General features: G+C 40.5%; 1 protein-coding gene across 2 annotated transcripts in view; it reads right to left on the bottom strand.

The window, feature by feature from the left end:
• Positions 1-773: 773 nt before the first annotated feature.
• ptpro (protein tyrosine phosphatase receptor type O) overlaps positions 774-15264 on the bottom strand; it is a 45313-nt gene continuing 30822 nt past the window's right edge. Inside the window, exons 18-27 of one of the 2 annotated variants that reach the window (XM_006781065.3) lie at positions 12307-12342; positions 10759-10840; positions 7949-8039; positions 7420-7496; positions 7160-7294; positions 6405-6527; positions 6163-6317; positions 4862-4997; positions 4553-4674; positions 774-4037 (exon numbers count right to left, since the gene is read on the bottom strand). In XM_006781065.3, the coding sequence (XP_006781128.2) occupies positions 4570-4674; positions 4862-4997; positions 6163-6317; positions 6405-6527; positions 7160-7294; positions 7420-7496; positions 7949-8039; positions 10759-10840; positions 12307-12342 (940 nt within the window). In that variant the 3' untranslated portion in view covers positions 774-4037; positions 4553-4569. The remainder of the gene's footprint in view (positions 4038-4552; positions 4675-4861; positions 4998-6162; positions 6318-6404; positions 6528-7159; positions 7295-7419; positions 7497-7948; positions 8040-10758; positions 10841-12306; positions 12343-15264) is intronic. The other variant, XM_006781066.3, reaches the window with a different exon arrangement.

Below are 15264 nucleotides of genomic sequence, written 5' to 3'. Positions count from 1 at the left end.
TGTGTGTGTTTATAAGTAGTTTTAAACCTTGTGATCCACAAAACAGCATAAGAGTAAAAGAGTAAAAGAACTGACTGCGTTACAGCACCCGCTGCTTGTCGAGAGTAAAAGCGATATGCGCTTTCACGTCTTTTTTAGCGACTTTTTTTCTAAAAAAAATCGCTAGGGGGTCTGAAAACTCGCTAAATATAACTCGCTAAGTTGGCAACACTGCTCAGAGTCCTCGAGGCTCCTGACTACGGTAGCCGTAATGCTTCGACAATCCATCAACCGGTCCGGTTTCGTAGCTTACCAAAGTCGTTTCAGTTGGCGACCTTCTGATTTTATTTTTCCTTCAAGTAGTACTCAGGACTCTGTTGTTCAAAAGAGCTACTGTTTTATATTCATGGTGCTATGTAAATCTATGTATTCATAACTATTGTATTTAAAAATTATATCGCCATTATGCCAACAAACATGATGGTATCCTAAATTATTATGTAAGATCATACAGTTATACTTTGTTCTGTCGTGAGATTAAATAATTTGAAAATGCATGATAACGTTGAAGATGAATTGAACTATTAGTCTTGTTTTTATGAATTTTTCTTTTAAACAATCGTAAAGTGTGATTCCACCCCATCATTGAGGTTGCACAGCTCTCTGAGCTCTCCGGCAGCCGTCTGTTGGAGATTTGCTGCTGTGCTTGGATCCTTGTCCTGCTGATGACCCAGTTTGGTCCCAGCTTTAGCTGTGGGACAGACGTAAAAGTGACAAAAGTAAAGCACACACTGTTTTTACTGCAACATTTTTATTTTGTTCCAACACACACAGTAAAACTCTGTGACGGCGACCCGAGCTCGGGATCATCCTTCAAACTGTAAGTGACACAATGCACAATAATGGCACTAATGACGTACGAGTTCGACTGGACACACACTAAGCAAGAAAGAACTGTAGAAGAGTTTCAGTGCTGGGCTTCACAAAACTGTCTGCAAGTTCTGTCAGTTTTTAAAAATCTTTTTTTGACAGTCATACCAAAGTGCATTTCTCAGACCCCAAATGCATCCTCCACGTCCACATCACGCTTCTAAACGCTGAGGCTTAAGAAACGGCGCCGGCGAGAATTCAGCTCCGAGCTCAGAGAAAGATGATTCACATTTACAACAACTTTTAAAAAACAAACTTCTAAAGCAACATCTCCACAAGAATAACTTTGCAATGACGAGTAGAAACAGAATAGTTAAGCGGTAGTAGTAGTATGTACAGTACATCTGATATCTAAGAGTGACATGGAAACTATTTCAGATCGAGCGGCGACTGAACCGAAGTACCCAACCGTCGAGGATCTGAGACGGCTGACAGGTAAAGACTTCAGGTGTGGTAAGCACAAGGCCACAAAGATGAATCATTTCACAAGTGGCCAGTGGCCTTTTTAAACATTCATTAATTACTGAAATATTTGCACAAACTTAATGCAAGGTGTCGTCAAAATAAAAATCTGTACTTCAGCATTAAGTGAGAGTTACCTGGTTTAGTATTCATTATGGGAATAACTAGCAAAGCAATTTAAAAGCTTTGCTCGATGTGCCAAAATGTAATTATTATGGGAAAAAAACTAAAATTCAGTTCGGTATGAAATCAAATTGAATTTTGATTTCATTCATCTGAAATGTGCTCCACTTTTCCCACCACGTATGTTGCAGTACACTTTCTAAAATACATTTTGATTGTAGACTGTAGGAAGTGCAGAGTTTGGGTTATACATTTTATAAGCTTGATGAAATTTTTTAGCATTTTACCAAATCTTTTATTTGGATTGTTCAACCAGCTTTTGTGATTCATTCCAAAGTCATAGCTATTCCAAATGATTATACTCCCCGTCCCCCAGAGTTGAGCTCTTATTTTGACGACACCCTGTATGTCCTGAATCGAGTGTAAAACTTTGGGTTCATTGAAGTCGACCACTCATCTGCTCAGTAGACATTCTCTACAATCATTGAGGAATGATGGAAATGTGAATATTCTTCTGCCCTTCATGTGAAATACTCAGTAGAAAGATGAACAATGAAAACTAAATCGCTGAATAGAATCTGATCTAACTAGCAGACACTGATGCTTCAATACTTTTCTGTACAGATCGAATTTGATGAGTCGGTCTCAGCCATTCGCAAACCGACACCAGGGGCCCAAAACCAGCAAAAACCTGAACTGTGGTGTTTTTTATTAAATGTCCGTGCTCACTGGTTTTCTTATAATGCCCGAAAAATCCTTTCAAAATGTTAAACTGTGGCAAAAACAAAACCCAACAAAATGCATTTTAGTGAAACGCACATGTTTAAAATACTTTTAGTCTAATACATACTAGACTGTAGTATGTGACATGGTAAAAAGGTAGGAAATACTACATAAAATGTTAATGATTAAATTTGGGGTGCTTTACTCATTGAAAACACAACAAAAAATCTGTAATTAAAGTTAAAATAGAAAAGCTTAGAGTTCAAAATGAACGAAAAAACAAACCGTTGTGAAGGAAGTTTCTTTTAAACTTTCAATGATACTTACAGGATGCGTACATTCTGTTTTGTTGCACTACAAACGCTGGATCACACGTGATGTCCAGTGAAATGTACGCTAAACGTTTATCGGTGTAGTGCTTCTTTATAGGAAGTCACTGTGGGCATATATAAGAAAACCACTGACTGCATCGGGACATTGAAATGCAGATATTTTTGTAACTTATGTCTTTATACTTTCTAGTCCAGATTCAAAGGTATAATTTGTACTTGTGTAATAACTGACTGCACTTCTAGACGGTGAAAAATCTATTTATGTGGGACCCAGAAGAGCTCTGCTGATATGCTGAGCAGATATGTTTCCGTGACTTCGGGCCAGTAACGGGGAAACTTGAGAGATTCTGTCTCCGATGTCCATGCTGTCGGATACGGTCCTTTTTCTCTGCCAGCCCGATCGGACAGTCCAAAGCTCTACAGTAGTCCTAACGTTAATCTACAGCTCCAAGCATGGTGACTGCGTGCTGATCGCCCACGGTGGGAAGCAGCAGCAAAATGCTTCCCTTCTTGTTCAGTAGCTCAGAGGCCTCAGTGCAAATACAAACTACAGCTCTACAACCACAGTCTCTAGCTTCTAAACTGGCCTCAAACACGCCAAGCGGCGACGGATGGCAACCGTGGGGACGGCGTTCCCCTCGACTCGTTTGTGCCCTCTTGTTGTACAGACCTAGCAAACATTCACACCGCTAGGGTTGATCACGATAAAGTTCGGATAGTGTTATGATGATGATATTTTTCTGCCGTAATTTGGAGCAGAAATCTGAAAAGTTCCTCATTTTTCACTTCTGAAGTTTGGCATATGCAGCCATGATGGAAAGATGATGTAAGTGTCTCCAAACATCCGATTTGTGCTCATCTTGGGTTCGCTCTTTAGTGAATGTTTGCTGGGTTCTTCCTGTGTAGCAGTCCTGGCAGTTAAACAGCGAGCTCGAGCCATTGGGGTTTTTAATTATCGACGTGTGCGGTAGGTGTGGCAGTGCGTAACGATGAAATCTACCGCCGCCGACTCCTACGCCCCAAAAAGCCAGGAAAGCTGCACCGTGCAAGACGACGGGCAAAACAAAACCTGAACCTAAAACAAAGGTTTGAAGGGGAGAAAGAGGCCAGTGTGCTTGCTGGTTTTACAGCGACTCCTGAGATTAAAAACATAAATAAAAATGAAAAACCACTGACTCCGTTCCACCGACTCGTTGCCTCAACAGACGCAGCTTGTCAACGCTCCTCCGAGCCCACGTTGGTGTGAGTCAGTCCAGTTCAGAGGGCAGGGCTGTGGTTGAACATGTTGGTCAGTCAGTGAAGGCTCCTTAAGGCAAAACTCCATCCCATGCTTTAACACCAATTCAAAGAAAGAGACTGATAATAGTTTTCTCTCGCCCAGATGTTCTATGTTGTGTTTTTTTTTGTTTTTGATACTGATGATGAAGCGAGTCTTCTTCTGCAGAGAATGGATGCCTGAAGCACAGGAGGTTGGGGTGTGTTCACAGCCTGCAAGACAAGCAGAAGGGTTTAAGCACAAAGGGGGAATCAACAAGAAGATGATGGATGCAGAGGTAAATTCAATTTAAATTTAAGGTCAAACTTTTTTTTTTTTATCACAGATTAGTTTCTGAGGTAGACAGCTATCAGACCATGGCATTTATATTTATACACTTAAAAAAAACTTTTCTTCATAACAGACTTTAGGGTTGGCTTGACAGGGTTCACTGAAACTAGTCCAAGATATTTAACCACTTCCTCTAGAAAGTTGTTGCTAATCATCATTGGTAGCAATGAAGATTAGCAGGGTTCTCTCCGGGTACCCCAGCTTCCACCCACAGTCCAAAGACATGCGACCTGTCCAGGGTAAACCCCGCCTCTCGCCCTAGGATAGCTGGAAAAGGGTCTAGCCCCCGCGACAAAGATGAGGATGGATGGATGCTCTAAATCATTTTCTATACCGTGAATAACCATAAAGCATGTCGCGAATCGGGACGAGCCCTGATACTTCGGGTTGGACTCACGTCTGGAGGTGTCCTCATTATGTCTTGCTGGCATTCTCGTAGATGACGTCCGAGGTGATGGACTGCTGCTTTTTCTTCTGCCACATTAGCATGACGCACTGATGGATGAACACGTACTGCTCCTGCAGACAACAAACACGTTTGAACTAATCGTCCACTCTTTGATACTCACGATCACAAATTCAGGTCATTGAGGACACGTTGGCACAATCCAGTTGACGGTTTCTAAAGTGTGGACACTTAATGACTTCTTCAAGTAACTGTCTTATTTATACATGTATGTGTTGGTGTGATGTGCCAGTGTCTGACCTCAGTCTGAACCATCGACAGGCGATGCGATCGCATTTCCGACACCATACCCAGGATGTCCACGTACTCGTGCTCTCTGATGTGCTGCATCAGGCGATCCAGAGCGATGAAGGTCCCAGTCCTGCCGACTCCAGCACTGACACAGACAGGCGGCATCATTAGAAACCGAATCGCTGCTGTCGCTAGTCCACTAATGGACATCATAATGGCCATTAGATCATCTCTCTAATTGCATTTTTATGGCTCCGACTGTCAGGAAACGAGTCGCCTTCCTGCTCTGAGAAAATCAAACCTGCAGAAATCAAACTCGGATAAATAGATTCCCTCCAAGAAAGAATGAGGACATCTACCCAACCGCTCATAAAACCTGAACGCAAACTGGGACGTTAATGGCAGGTGGGTCAGTTTCCACTAACGGAGAACGGACTCAGTTCTGGTTCTAATACAGAAGCAATATGAAAAAAATGGACCTCATTGGCTACCAGAAAATACCAAGAGGGGGACTTTTTATGTCTCAGTTACAATAGAAAACCATTAAACATCTGTCGAGCACATACCCATCTGTCAGAGTCCACATGGTTCCAAGTATTTCTACCAAAGAAACGCTCCACGGCTCTAAAAGTTTTAAGTGACATCTAAGGAAGTTGGTGGATTGAGGGTTTTAGGAAAACCCATGAAATACAAGATGATGGAGTTTGAATGTGACAGATTTACACAATTTTTAAAATACCAGGGAGTCTAAATGATCCAGTCCGTGGTTCTAGTGTTAAGATGGCTACACAGCTCCACAGATTACTGGTCCTGAAGTTAGAAACACTGAGATCAGGGAAGGGCAACAGAAAGAACCTCTTCAATGATTCACACATTCCCACAAACCACCATTTTCTTCCTTTTAAATAACCCCAATTTTTTTGCCACATCACTAATTCTTGCGCTTACTGGTTACAGGCGCTAGGACCTGTGTTCGGTTTTTTACTTGATCCAATTCCATCGAGGATCCTAGAATCTTTGCAACCATCCAGAAAATCCAGCCCATGTTTGTAGAACCATTAATAGTGACATATATTGTGCACTAATGTTTTATTTTGAAGACATTTGCGCATTGCTTCTCTGTTTAAATAATCAGACTGCACCACCACTGGGTACGCCGTTTCATTTTATTTCATTTAATGAGCAGGAATGACGAAAAGTTTCAATAATGGTGATTTATTTTAGATTTTCCATGTATCCACCAGAGGACGCTAGCAGATGAGTCACAGCAAGATAAAATATCTGCAGATGTTTTTAAGGAGTGGCCTTACCTGCAGTGGACGATGATAGGGTCTTTGGTCCTGTTGGCCTGCTGGCGGACAATATGGACGAACTGCAGGATGCTCTCGATGGCATTTACCGTGGGGACGCCGTGATCCGGCCACGAGGTGTAGTTCAGGTGGAGGACGTCCTGACTCTCATCAGCCTGCAGGTGGCAGTAACAGTTCACGTTCGATAAATGCACTAACTGGACGCTTTTGTCAGTAGCCGTTTGGAAGTCAAAGAAACTCACATATCCAAGTCTGAACTTCCTGATGATCCACTCTGGAGACTCGCTTTCAGATAGCAACTCTACACTGACCTCACCGTACATCACAGGGTCCTCATTGAAGGGCCAGTAATGATCACACTTCACCTGAAAACATGAAGAAAATTACGGCCACAGTTAACAATGACCACCAGAGGGCAGAATTGCGCAACCTCTGTCATTTTACTCCCACACTAATTTTTTTTAAAGAAATTTTCGTCTTCAGATTCCCCCCCAAACACAAAATATTTGTGTGTATGTATTTTCCCCTTATTTATACAAATTTAGAAATATGACATTAAAAACTTCATTATGCAAATAAAAAACCCAACATCTTATTTGTTTTTATTCTTCTAATTAAAAAAGAATCATTTTCTGATCTGATGAAAAGTGAAGATGGTGATACTGTGCTGAACCGTAGGTGGATATGTGTAATGTGACTGTCTGTTGATTGTGTTAATCACATTACTTGTGCTCAGTCTGAATAAAACACCAATAAATACCAAAAAAGCAGAATCCTTCAAAAACCATTTTTAGGAAGTATTTGCTACTACAAATTTTCTTCAAAACATTATTTATTAATCAATCTTTTAATACTTATTCTAATGAATCATCTTTACGTGTCTGTCTATTTTTACGTGTCTGTTATTTTTTGGATTTAAGTATAAAATTTAAAGCGGCTTGAAACCTCCAGATTTTCCACTTACAAAGAGTTAAACTGATTAAACCTAAAGTCTCACCCGGCGCCGTTCGCTGCACTGTGTGAGCATGACGATGATCGGGGATTTTTGCTGCAAAACCATCTTCCAGAAGTCATTGCGGGTCTCAGGCAGCGGACCCTGCGTGGCGATGTACTCTTTATTGTGTCTATAGCCCTGGAATTCAAACACAAGCACAGCTTTACAGAAGAAAAAAGTAATTCATGCAAAACATGGACTATAAAAGAGATGAAAAACAAATGGATACTAATTCCTCACGTTTGTGTTGTGGATGTACTCACGGGTATGTAATTGGCGTTGATGTAGTCTGAACCTTCATCATTGTGCATCGAGATCAGCTTCACCCGACTGAAGTCATCTTAGAGCAGATTTTCTCTCGTTAGTCCCAAGATAAACTACAGGTCGTCACCAAACAGTAAAACTTGCCCTCGTACTCCGAGGAACACGAGCACAAACGCTCACGTGACTTTAGAATCAGAAAAAATGAAAGCTCTCCATTTCTATAAAGGCACTTAATAATGGCATCTTCACTGTAGTGGTGTGCGCTGGTTTCAGAATACAACTCTGACGAGCTGGATTTTTCAGTCAGAGAAAAAGCTCCATTTTACACATTTATTACAAACCGTCTAATGAAAGTAAATTTTCTCTGGGCAATAAATCAGTAAAAGTGGAGGCTCACGGTTGATTTTATGGTTTCCCCATGATCAGCGGGTTGCTTTCAGTCCGGCCCCACCTTCCTCTTTGTTCTGATGATCTTGTGTATTTTTTTTTTTAATAAATCTAGATATATACATGTTAGTGCAGACTCACAGGGGAGGATGTTGGTGTATCTGTTCTTGGGCCTGTTGATGGGAAGGTCAGCAGCATCATGGGAAAGATCCAAACCGATGCTCTTTAGATCCTGGAAAAAAAAAACATCAGTACTAAAATGAAGGATGAGGATCATTTAAATCTGAGTCAGATTTTAAAATTAAAATGCTCTTAACCCTTTAAGACCTACCATAGAACCAAGTCCGCCAGAGCTTATATTATATTTTTACATGCTGTAGTGCCATTTTTGGGAGCATTTCAAGTTGCTATACATCAATACAACAATAATAGCCCAGATTTGAATAATATGTATGCATTAAGTGCATAGTAATTACATAAATTGCAAAAAAGTGCAATAAACTACAAAAAAAATTTAAAATCGTTTTTTTTTTTTTTTAACATATATTTCTAGTTAGAGAAATTTAAGAGGCTTATCCCTCAAAACTGTAAATACAAAAAAGTTGCACAAAACAGTTTCCCACCACAGGAAATTTATTTCGAGCGTCTTCATAGTTTTATTTTTGAAATTCACCAATTTTTATATACTGCAGGAAAAACGAAAATAAGTATTATAATGCAAATTTGCAAAAAACCAGCATATGCATCAAAATAAACTATTTCCAGCACTGCAATTTGACTTCTAAGCATCCCAGAAACGACAGAGAAAGTCATAAAGTCAAACATAACTTTTAAAAACACCAGTATAGCATTACAAGGCCCTGATGGTAAAAAACTAAATTTCTGCGAAAATGACGTCACTTCCGGATTCGGGCAGGTCATGGCGGATATGTGATAGTTCGCGCTGATGGACATGGGAAGTGTTACGAACAGCTGATTCGGATCGGCAAAGCGTGTTTCTGGAATATTATGTTTTTGTTGCTGCAAGTGCTTTTTATGCAATGTTTGCAAAGCTATATGTGGAAGGAAACCGTGACCTAGGACAAGCTGATGGCATAAGATGTAAGTACAACTCCTCCGGTTTCATATGCAAAAAAAATTATTGTGCTAGCTTATGTGGTTGCAGTGCTACCGGGATTTAAAAATAGTTACGCAAAACGGAGCGTGCCCGCTCCGACCGGCTTTAAAGGGTTAAAAAGCTCCGAGGTTATGTGAGATGTAAAATGGACCCAGGGGTCTTCTCCTCATTTCCTGCTCCTGTGCTGGATGTTCATATTAAAAATGACCAGAGTGTCTAATAATCAGCTCAGTGCATGTACACAAATCCCTGCAGCCTTCTCTAAACAGCGTTTATCACAGTTTTTCCTACTCTTGGAACTGTATGATGTAACAGAGGGTAGACAGAAGCCCCACCCACCTCCTGTTCAAGTTCAAAACAAGTGATTTGATTTTTTTCTGTTTGTGAGTGTTACAAGAAAGCTGGTTTAAATGAAGAGGAGCTACAACGGGTTGTTTCAAAGAGCAAATGAACTGAAGCTTGGCATCAGATAAAGAAGGATTATTCTGAAGTGTGAATCATGCATAGCTGCTTGAACAGACAACAGTAAAAAAATGCAGGTGGAAATAAGGGGAATGGATCCACTTTGAGTAAATGTATAATACTGGGTGTATCAAAAGTTAATCAGATTTTAAAACGCTGTATTTTTTAAGGAATTCAAAATTTAAAATACCTGGATGAATATAAAGTTTTACATAGAAAACTTTATATAATGTCTGCATGTGTCTCCCTCCAAATGAGTGGCACGTGTCCATACGACAGGAAAACCCATCCCATGCTTTTGCGAGCACGTCTGCAGCCACCACTGTTGCCATGCTACCTACCAGCACGAATCTGCTCTAACAGGACATGTTTTGATTGTTACTCGTGAACGGCTGTGGATTAAAGCACTCTAAAAATCAGATGACACACCCACTATAGCGTGCAGAAAAAGGTTTAAGCCTCACTGCAGTTTGAGTGCTAGAGGAACATTTTAAAAAAATTGATTGCCTTCATTTCTACTGAGTTTTAGTTTTTTGTGCTTCAGTTTAGACCGTATTTATTTATGTAAAGAAAAACACAAAATCAGGCGCCACATGATAATTAAGCATCTCGCTGTTTTCCCAAGTAAGGGGAAGTGTCGCCCAACACCCTTGAAAGGCACACCCATGCATCTGAATAAATATATAACTAAAAGACATATTTCATTTAAATTGTAAACATTTAAATGTTATATGTGAACTGATGAAACATGTAAGATCCTGCTCACTTGCTAACGTCAGGTGATGTATTAGAGCAGCATTCACTCCTGCTGATCTAAATTGACCTGCAGACTTTATCACTCACTAGCCTAGAAGCTTCTCAAGGTCATTTTGGGACATTTATGGTAAATGGCCTGCATTTGTATAGCACTTTTCTAGTCCTTAAGGACCCCAAAGCGCTTTACACTACATTCAGTCATTCACCCATTCACACTCACATTCACACACTGGTGATGGCAAGCTACGTTGTAGCCACAGCTGCCCTGGGGCGCACTGACAGAGGCGAGGCTGCCGGACACAGGCGCCACCGGGCCCTCTGACCACCACCAGTAGGCAAACATGGGGTTAGTATCTTGCCCAAGGATATTTGGCATGCAGCTAGGATGCAGCCTGGGATCGAACCACCGACCTTCTGATTAGTGGCTGACCTGCTCTCCCACCTGAGCTACAGCCACCCGCATTTATTCACTTCCTCTTTCGGTTTTTGCTACAGAAACATCACCAGAACCAAAGTTAAATGATATAAAAAACACAGAGGGTTTCAGATGCTTCCCTCTGCTTCTCAGGACAAATGTCAGGCCTGTTGGTCTCAGAAGACGTGATTAAAGCTGTACCTCGAACTGCAAGGAGAACTTGTAGGCTGAGTCCTTGCTCATGTCTTTGAAGAAGGCCTCAAAGTCGTCCAGCTGCACAGGGCTGAAAGCACAAAAAAAACCACTATCAAATGGCTGACACCCACCACCATCTTTACATTTCGCTTTTAATCTCACCGATAACGAAAGCTCCAAGTCCTACGGGCAGACGTTTGCTGCACAAAACCTTTAATGAGCTCTAATGTTGGACCTGAAGATCTGTTCACCCCAAACAACCTGCAGCTGGTTCTATGAAACCCTCAGGCTTGTATATTCAGTTCACCTCACCAACATTTCTTTAGCTCACACTGCAGCAGTGTAGAAGCCTTGATGCTGTCAGCTCATTTATCCATGCGCCTCACTGGCCAGCTTGCCCTGTGTCATCTTTTCAGCTATCACAAGAGAATAACCAGCGCCTGATTCAGAGTAGCTAAGCTCCAGCTAGCTTGCTAATGTCAGTTTTTTAAACTGGAAAATTTTAAATTAAGTAAGTTTAAATAAATTAGTCAAGAAAAATAAAAAACAAGCTGCTGTAATACAATCCTATTGCCCTGAATGAAAGATAGATGGGCCTATGTCTATACAGCACCAGCTCACAGGTAGGCAGGTAAGTAGGTAGAAAGAAAGATAAATAGGTAGGAACATAAATAGGTAGGCAGGTAGAAAGTAGGAAGGACATAGCCAAGAGGACAGTTAGGCAAGATGGGACGGAAGAAGGCAGGTAGGTAGATAGGAAGAGGAGAAGAAACGTAGAGAGGTATACGTGGAGGTAGGAAGGGAAGGTAGAAAGATAATGAAGATACAAAGGTAGGTAGGCAGGCAGATATATGTAATTAAGGAGTGACTTAGGTAGGCAGTAAGGGAATAACAGGGATTTGGGTAGGGAAAGGGTAACATAGGTAGGTAGAAAGGAAGGTAGGAAGGGAGTCAGGAAGGTAGGCATATAGTAAGGCAGGAAGACAGGTAGGGAGGTAATTAGGTAGATAGGTAGATAGGTACTAGGAAGGTGGTTAAGAAGATAGGTGGATAGATGGCAGTTTGAAGAAAGTTGGACAGTATCAGAAACGTCAGGCTTTAGACTTCTTTTACATTTGTTGATCACCAAAAACTTTGCATTGGTTCTTAAAACACTGTTATAGGTAACCAGCATAAACAGGTAATTAACACATAGTCACTACACTACACAGGGAACACTTACTCCATAGTAATAATAAGATGGAGCAAAAGTGTATCTGTTGCCACCTAAAGGTCGAAGGTTTTGCAATGCATTAATGGGTTCATCACTAAGGTAAAGCATGAGCAATTTCAATAAATATTTTATCCTGAAATAATTTATTAACAAACCTTTAAACACCCACAAAAGTCGGAAATCCCTCTGAGTACACAGTTAATGTTGGTTCAATTTCTCAGGAGACTGCTGGATAAAACTGTTTTCTGGCTGAAGGATGGTATTAGTGGTGAACACACGCACACACACACACAGAGAAAGATGAAGCCCACAGGCTGAAAGCTGCATGCAGTCGTCGTTACCTTGTTAGCTTCCGTTTCTTTAAAGCAGTCTTGCTCCTATAAAATACAAACATGTCAAGTCCTTGTGATGATTTCTGACCCCTCCTTCATTCACATCATTAGCTCATGTTGGGCTTTGACCGATGCAGGTTTTTACCCCTTAATGTAGCATCTCCCCCTGCTATGTGGTTTGTTTTCAGTTCGTTTGTAAATTGCTTATTAAACCCAAAAAGCTCCAGCAGAACAAACACGAGAGGTTCAGTTCAAGGACTCCAATTAGCTGAGGTGAAGCCTAGCAGACAGCTAGCTGCTACACCTTCCTATCTTTCCATATACCTGACAATCAAAGAGGCCACACCCCTAATAATAGAAATTTTAAGCCATATTACAATTTAAACATGTGGGTTATAACAACATTTAAAATTTCACCCCTAACAGTTTCATATTTGTCTCTGACTCCTGATATGTGCCCCACTTAAGCTGCTAAAATCTTCTTCAATATGTGATTATTCTGTAAAAAAAAAAAAAAAAAAAGTTTAATACAGTTGTTATGAAGGGGAAATCACCTATAGAGATGAAAACAGTTTGTGTATAAGGCTGTAAACATGTTTGTTTCTGCTGTAAAGTTTTAACATGGGAGTCTAAAAAGTTGATTCTGTTCTTGTGGATGTAGCGTAGTTTCTTGATGATAAATATCCAAACTGTCATGGCCATTGATCAGTTGTCATTGATCAAAGACCTTTGATCAATGACAACTGATCAATGGCCATCAGTACCAATCACAGTATTGTAAGATGGTGACAGGTGTACCCTTAGGCCCCCTCTTCAATTCAGAGATGGTCTTTCCCTTTTCATGTAAATGGCCTCCTTGACTCCCCGCTCACACCAGCATTCCTCCCTGTCCAGGATGTGTTCATCCTCATCATTGAAACAGTGTCCACTGGCCTGTAGGCGTAAACAGACTGTGAAGTCCTGCTTGATGAGGTAGTTCTTCTGTGTTGTGCCATCACAGTAAAATGCGTGTCGACTGTTCCAATACTCCTGACACATAAGGGATCGCTAAGGGTTTTTGCCTAGGCAGCAGTTGTTCTTCTCTCCTGGATCGCCTGGAGCTTTCGCTCACCATGTTAGAATACTGTGATTTCAGCCTCTGCTAGAAATGAGAGGAACTGCAGGTTTTCAGTGTTTGTGCCTATTTGCGCCCCAGAGGCTGAAGGTTCAGACTTTAGTTCCACAGTTAAGAGTCATGGGCAGGTAGAATATTCTATTTAAAGCATTTCCTGTATACATTTCTTGTTATTATTATTATTATTATTATTATGGTTTTGTGGTTAGTATTAACATGAGAAGTTATTCAGTTTTAAGTCATGTCCTGCTGAGTAAAAGCCTTTACTAAAATATATCCAGACTTTAAGTGGAAATAAATGGTCTGTTTTAGATCAAATTTGTGAACTGCCACAATGCTTAAAATATTAAGATATTTGATGCCGTAAAACACCAAACATCTTTCTTAAAATGTATTTAAATGTTATCAATAATCACTTCATTTTTACTGACAAAAATTAGAAATATTATTTCTTTTTTGGGCCTTTTTTGATAGAAGCAGTGAAGAGTGACAGGAAAGCGGCAGGAGAGAGAGAGGGGAAAACATGCAGCAAAGGGCCACAGGTTGGATTCTATTTTATTCTAGACTAGATCTCACATTTCATTTTTTGGCGTGAACAAAATTTCCAGGTTATGATGAATGAGCAAATATAATTGCCTGTTTCAGTATTAGGTTTTTTTTTTATGATGCACCATGGCAACAATAAAATATTTCACTAGCTGGGCCCACGTCCTCATTTTAGGTTTGACAGTGTTTTAGTGGGTAAAAGTGAATGCTTTGACATGAATTGAGCTGCGGTTTGGGGAAGGCCTCGAAGGGGACTGGCGATGACTCCCAGGCCTGGCAGATGCCCATGCACTAAATAGAAATGAAGAAGTTAAAGAATTGAGAACAAGAAGGGAGGGAGGAGGGCGGGGCACGTAAACGAGAATGATCAGCTTGCAGAATTGGGGGAACCTATATAGATGACAACCGGAAGGAGCATGTTTGGAGGCGTGGTCCTGCTCCTGAAATTCCGATAGATAATCTCCAACTAAACGGTACATTAATTATTCCAGTCACTTACTGAATTGCATAAAAGCACCAAGTCATTTTGTTTTGGATTTAGTCCCAGATAAAATGATGGGTTCTAGTTTTTAGACATTTTTGCCTAACTGAAATCTTATTGAGGTTCCTATTCTGTCATATATCTACGCAATAATAAAAGGGTTAGGGTTAGGGTCTATCTTCAGTAAGATAGATTCACACAAATCACTTTTGCATATAACGCCAGTACCGAACCCAAGCATCGGTCGAACCCAACAAAGCAGAACTTCAAAATAAGTCGACCCATCAAAGCAAGACAATGTCATGCTCACAAGTATCGTCTTCATCTAGATCTGCTACCTGCTTAATGCTACAGTCACACTAAGGAAAACAAACCATGGCACAACCTTAATTACTGCAAAAGTGTGCAATGAACTTGCCTTGCCTCTGAAATAATTTTTGAATTTGCTTTGGAAATTTGCTTTGGAAAAAAGGGACCAGGTCTGCAACCATTCAGTCAGCTGGCTTCAAAGTGTCAACACAGCATTAAAACAACAAAAAGATGGAGTCAGTCTGCTACCAGTTTACAATTACATGGGGTCAAGTTGGCAATAACATGCAATCTGTCTGTGATAATACGGCAATTAACTGGGATCAATTTGCTTAAATTACAAATCTGTTGCAATCAACAAACACAGAAAATAAAACAAACACACATTCATCTCATAGATTTAAAAATAACACAAATAACACAGCAGTTTACCTGTGCACACAAGCTTGCTTTTATGTAGGAATATAATCAGATTATAATCAGCTGGCAACCAATTGAGTTGAGGTCCTTATTAAAA

The sequence above is a fragment of the Neolamprologus brichardi genome, chromosome 17 (assembly GCF_056152115.1).
Source record: "Neolamprologus brichardi isolate AB-2024 chromosome 17, ASM5615211v1, whole genome shotgun sequence".
In the NCBI taxonomy this organism is placed as follows: domain Eukaryota; kingdom Metazoa; phylum Chordata; class Actinopteri; order Cichliformes; family Cichlidae; genus Neolamprologus; species Neolamprologus brichardi.
Note: the sequence above shows the minus strand (reverse complement) of the source record. Positions and strands in the feature narration are given on the sequence as shown.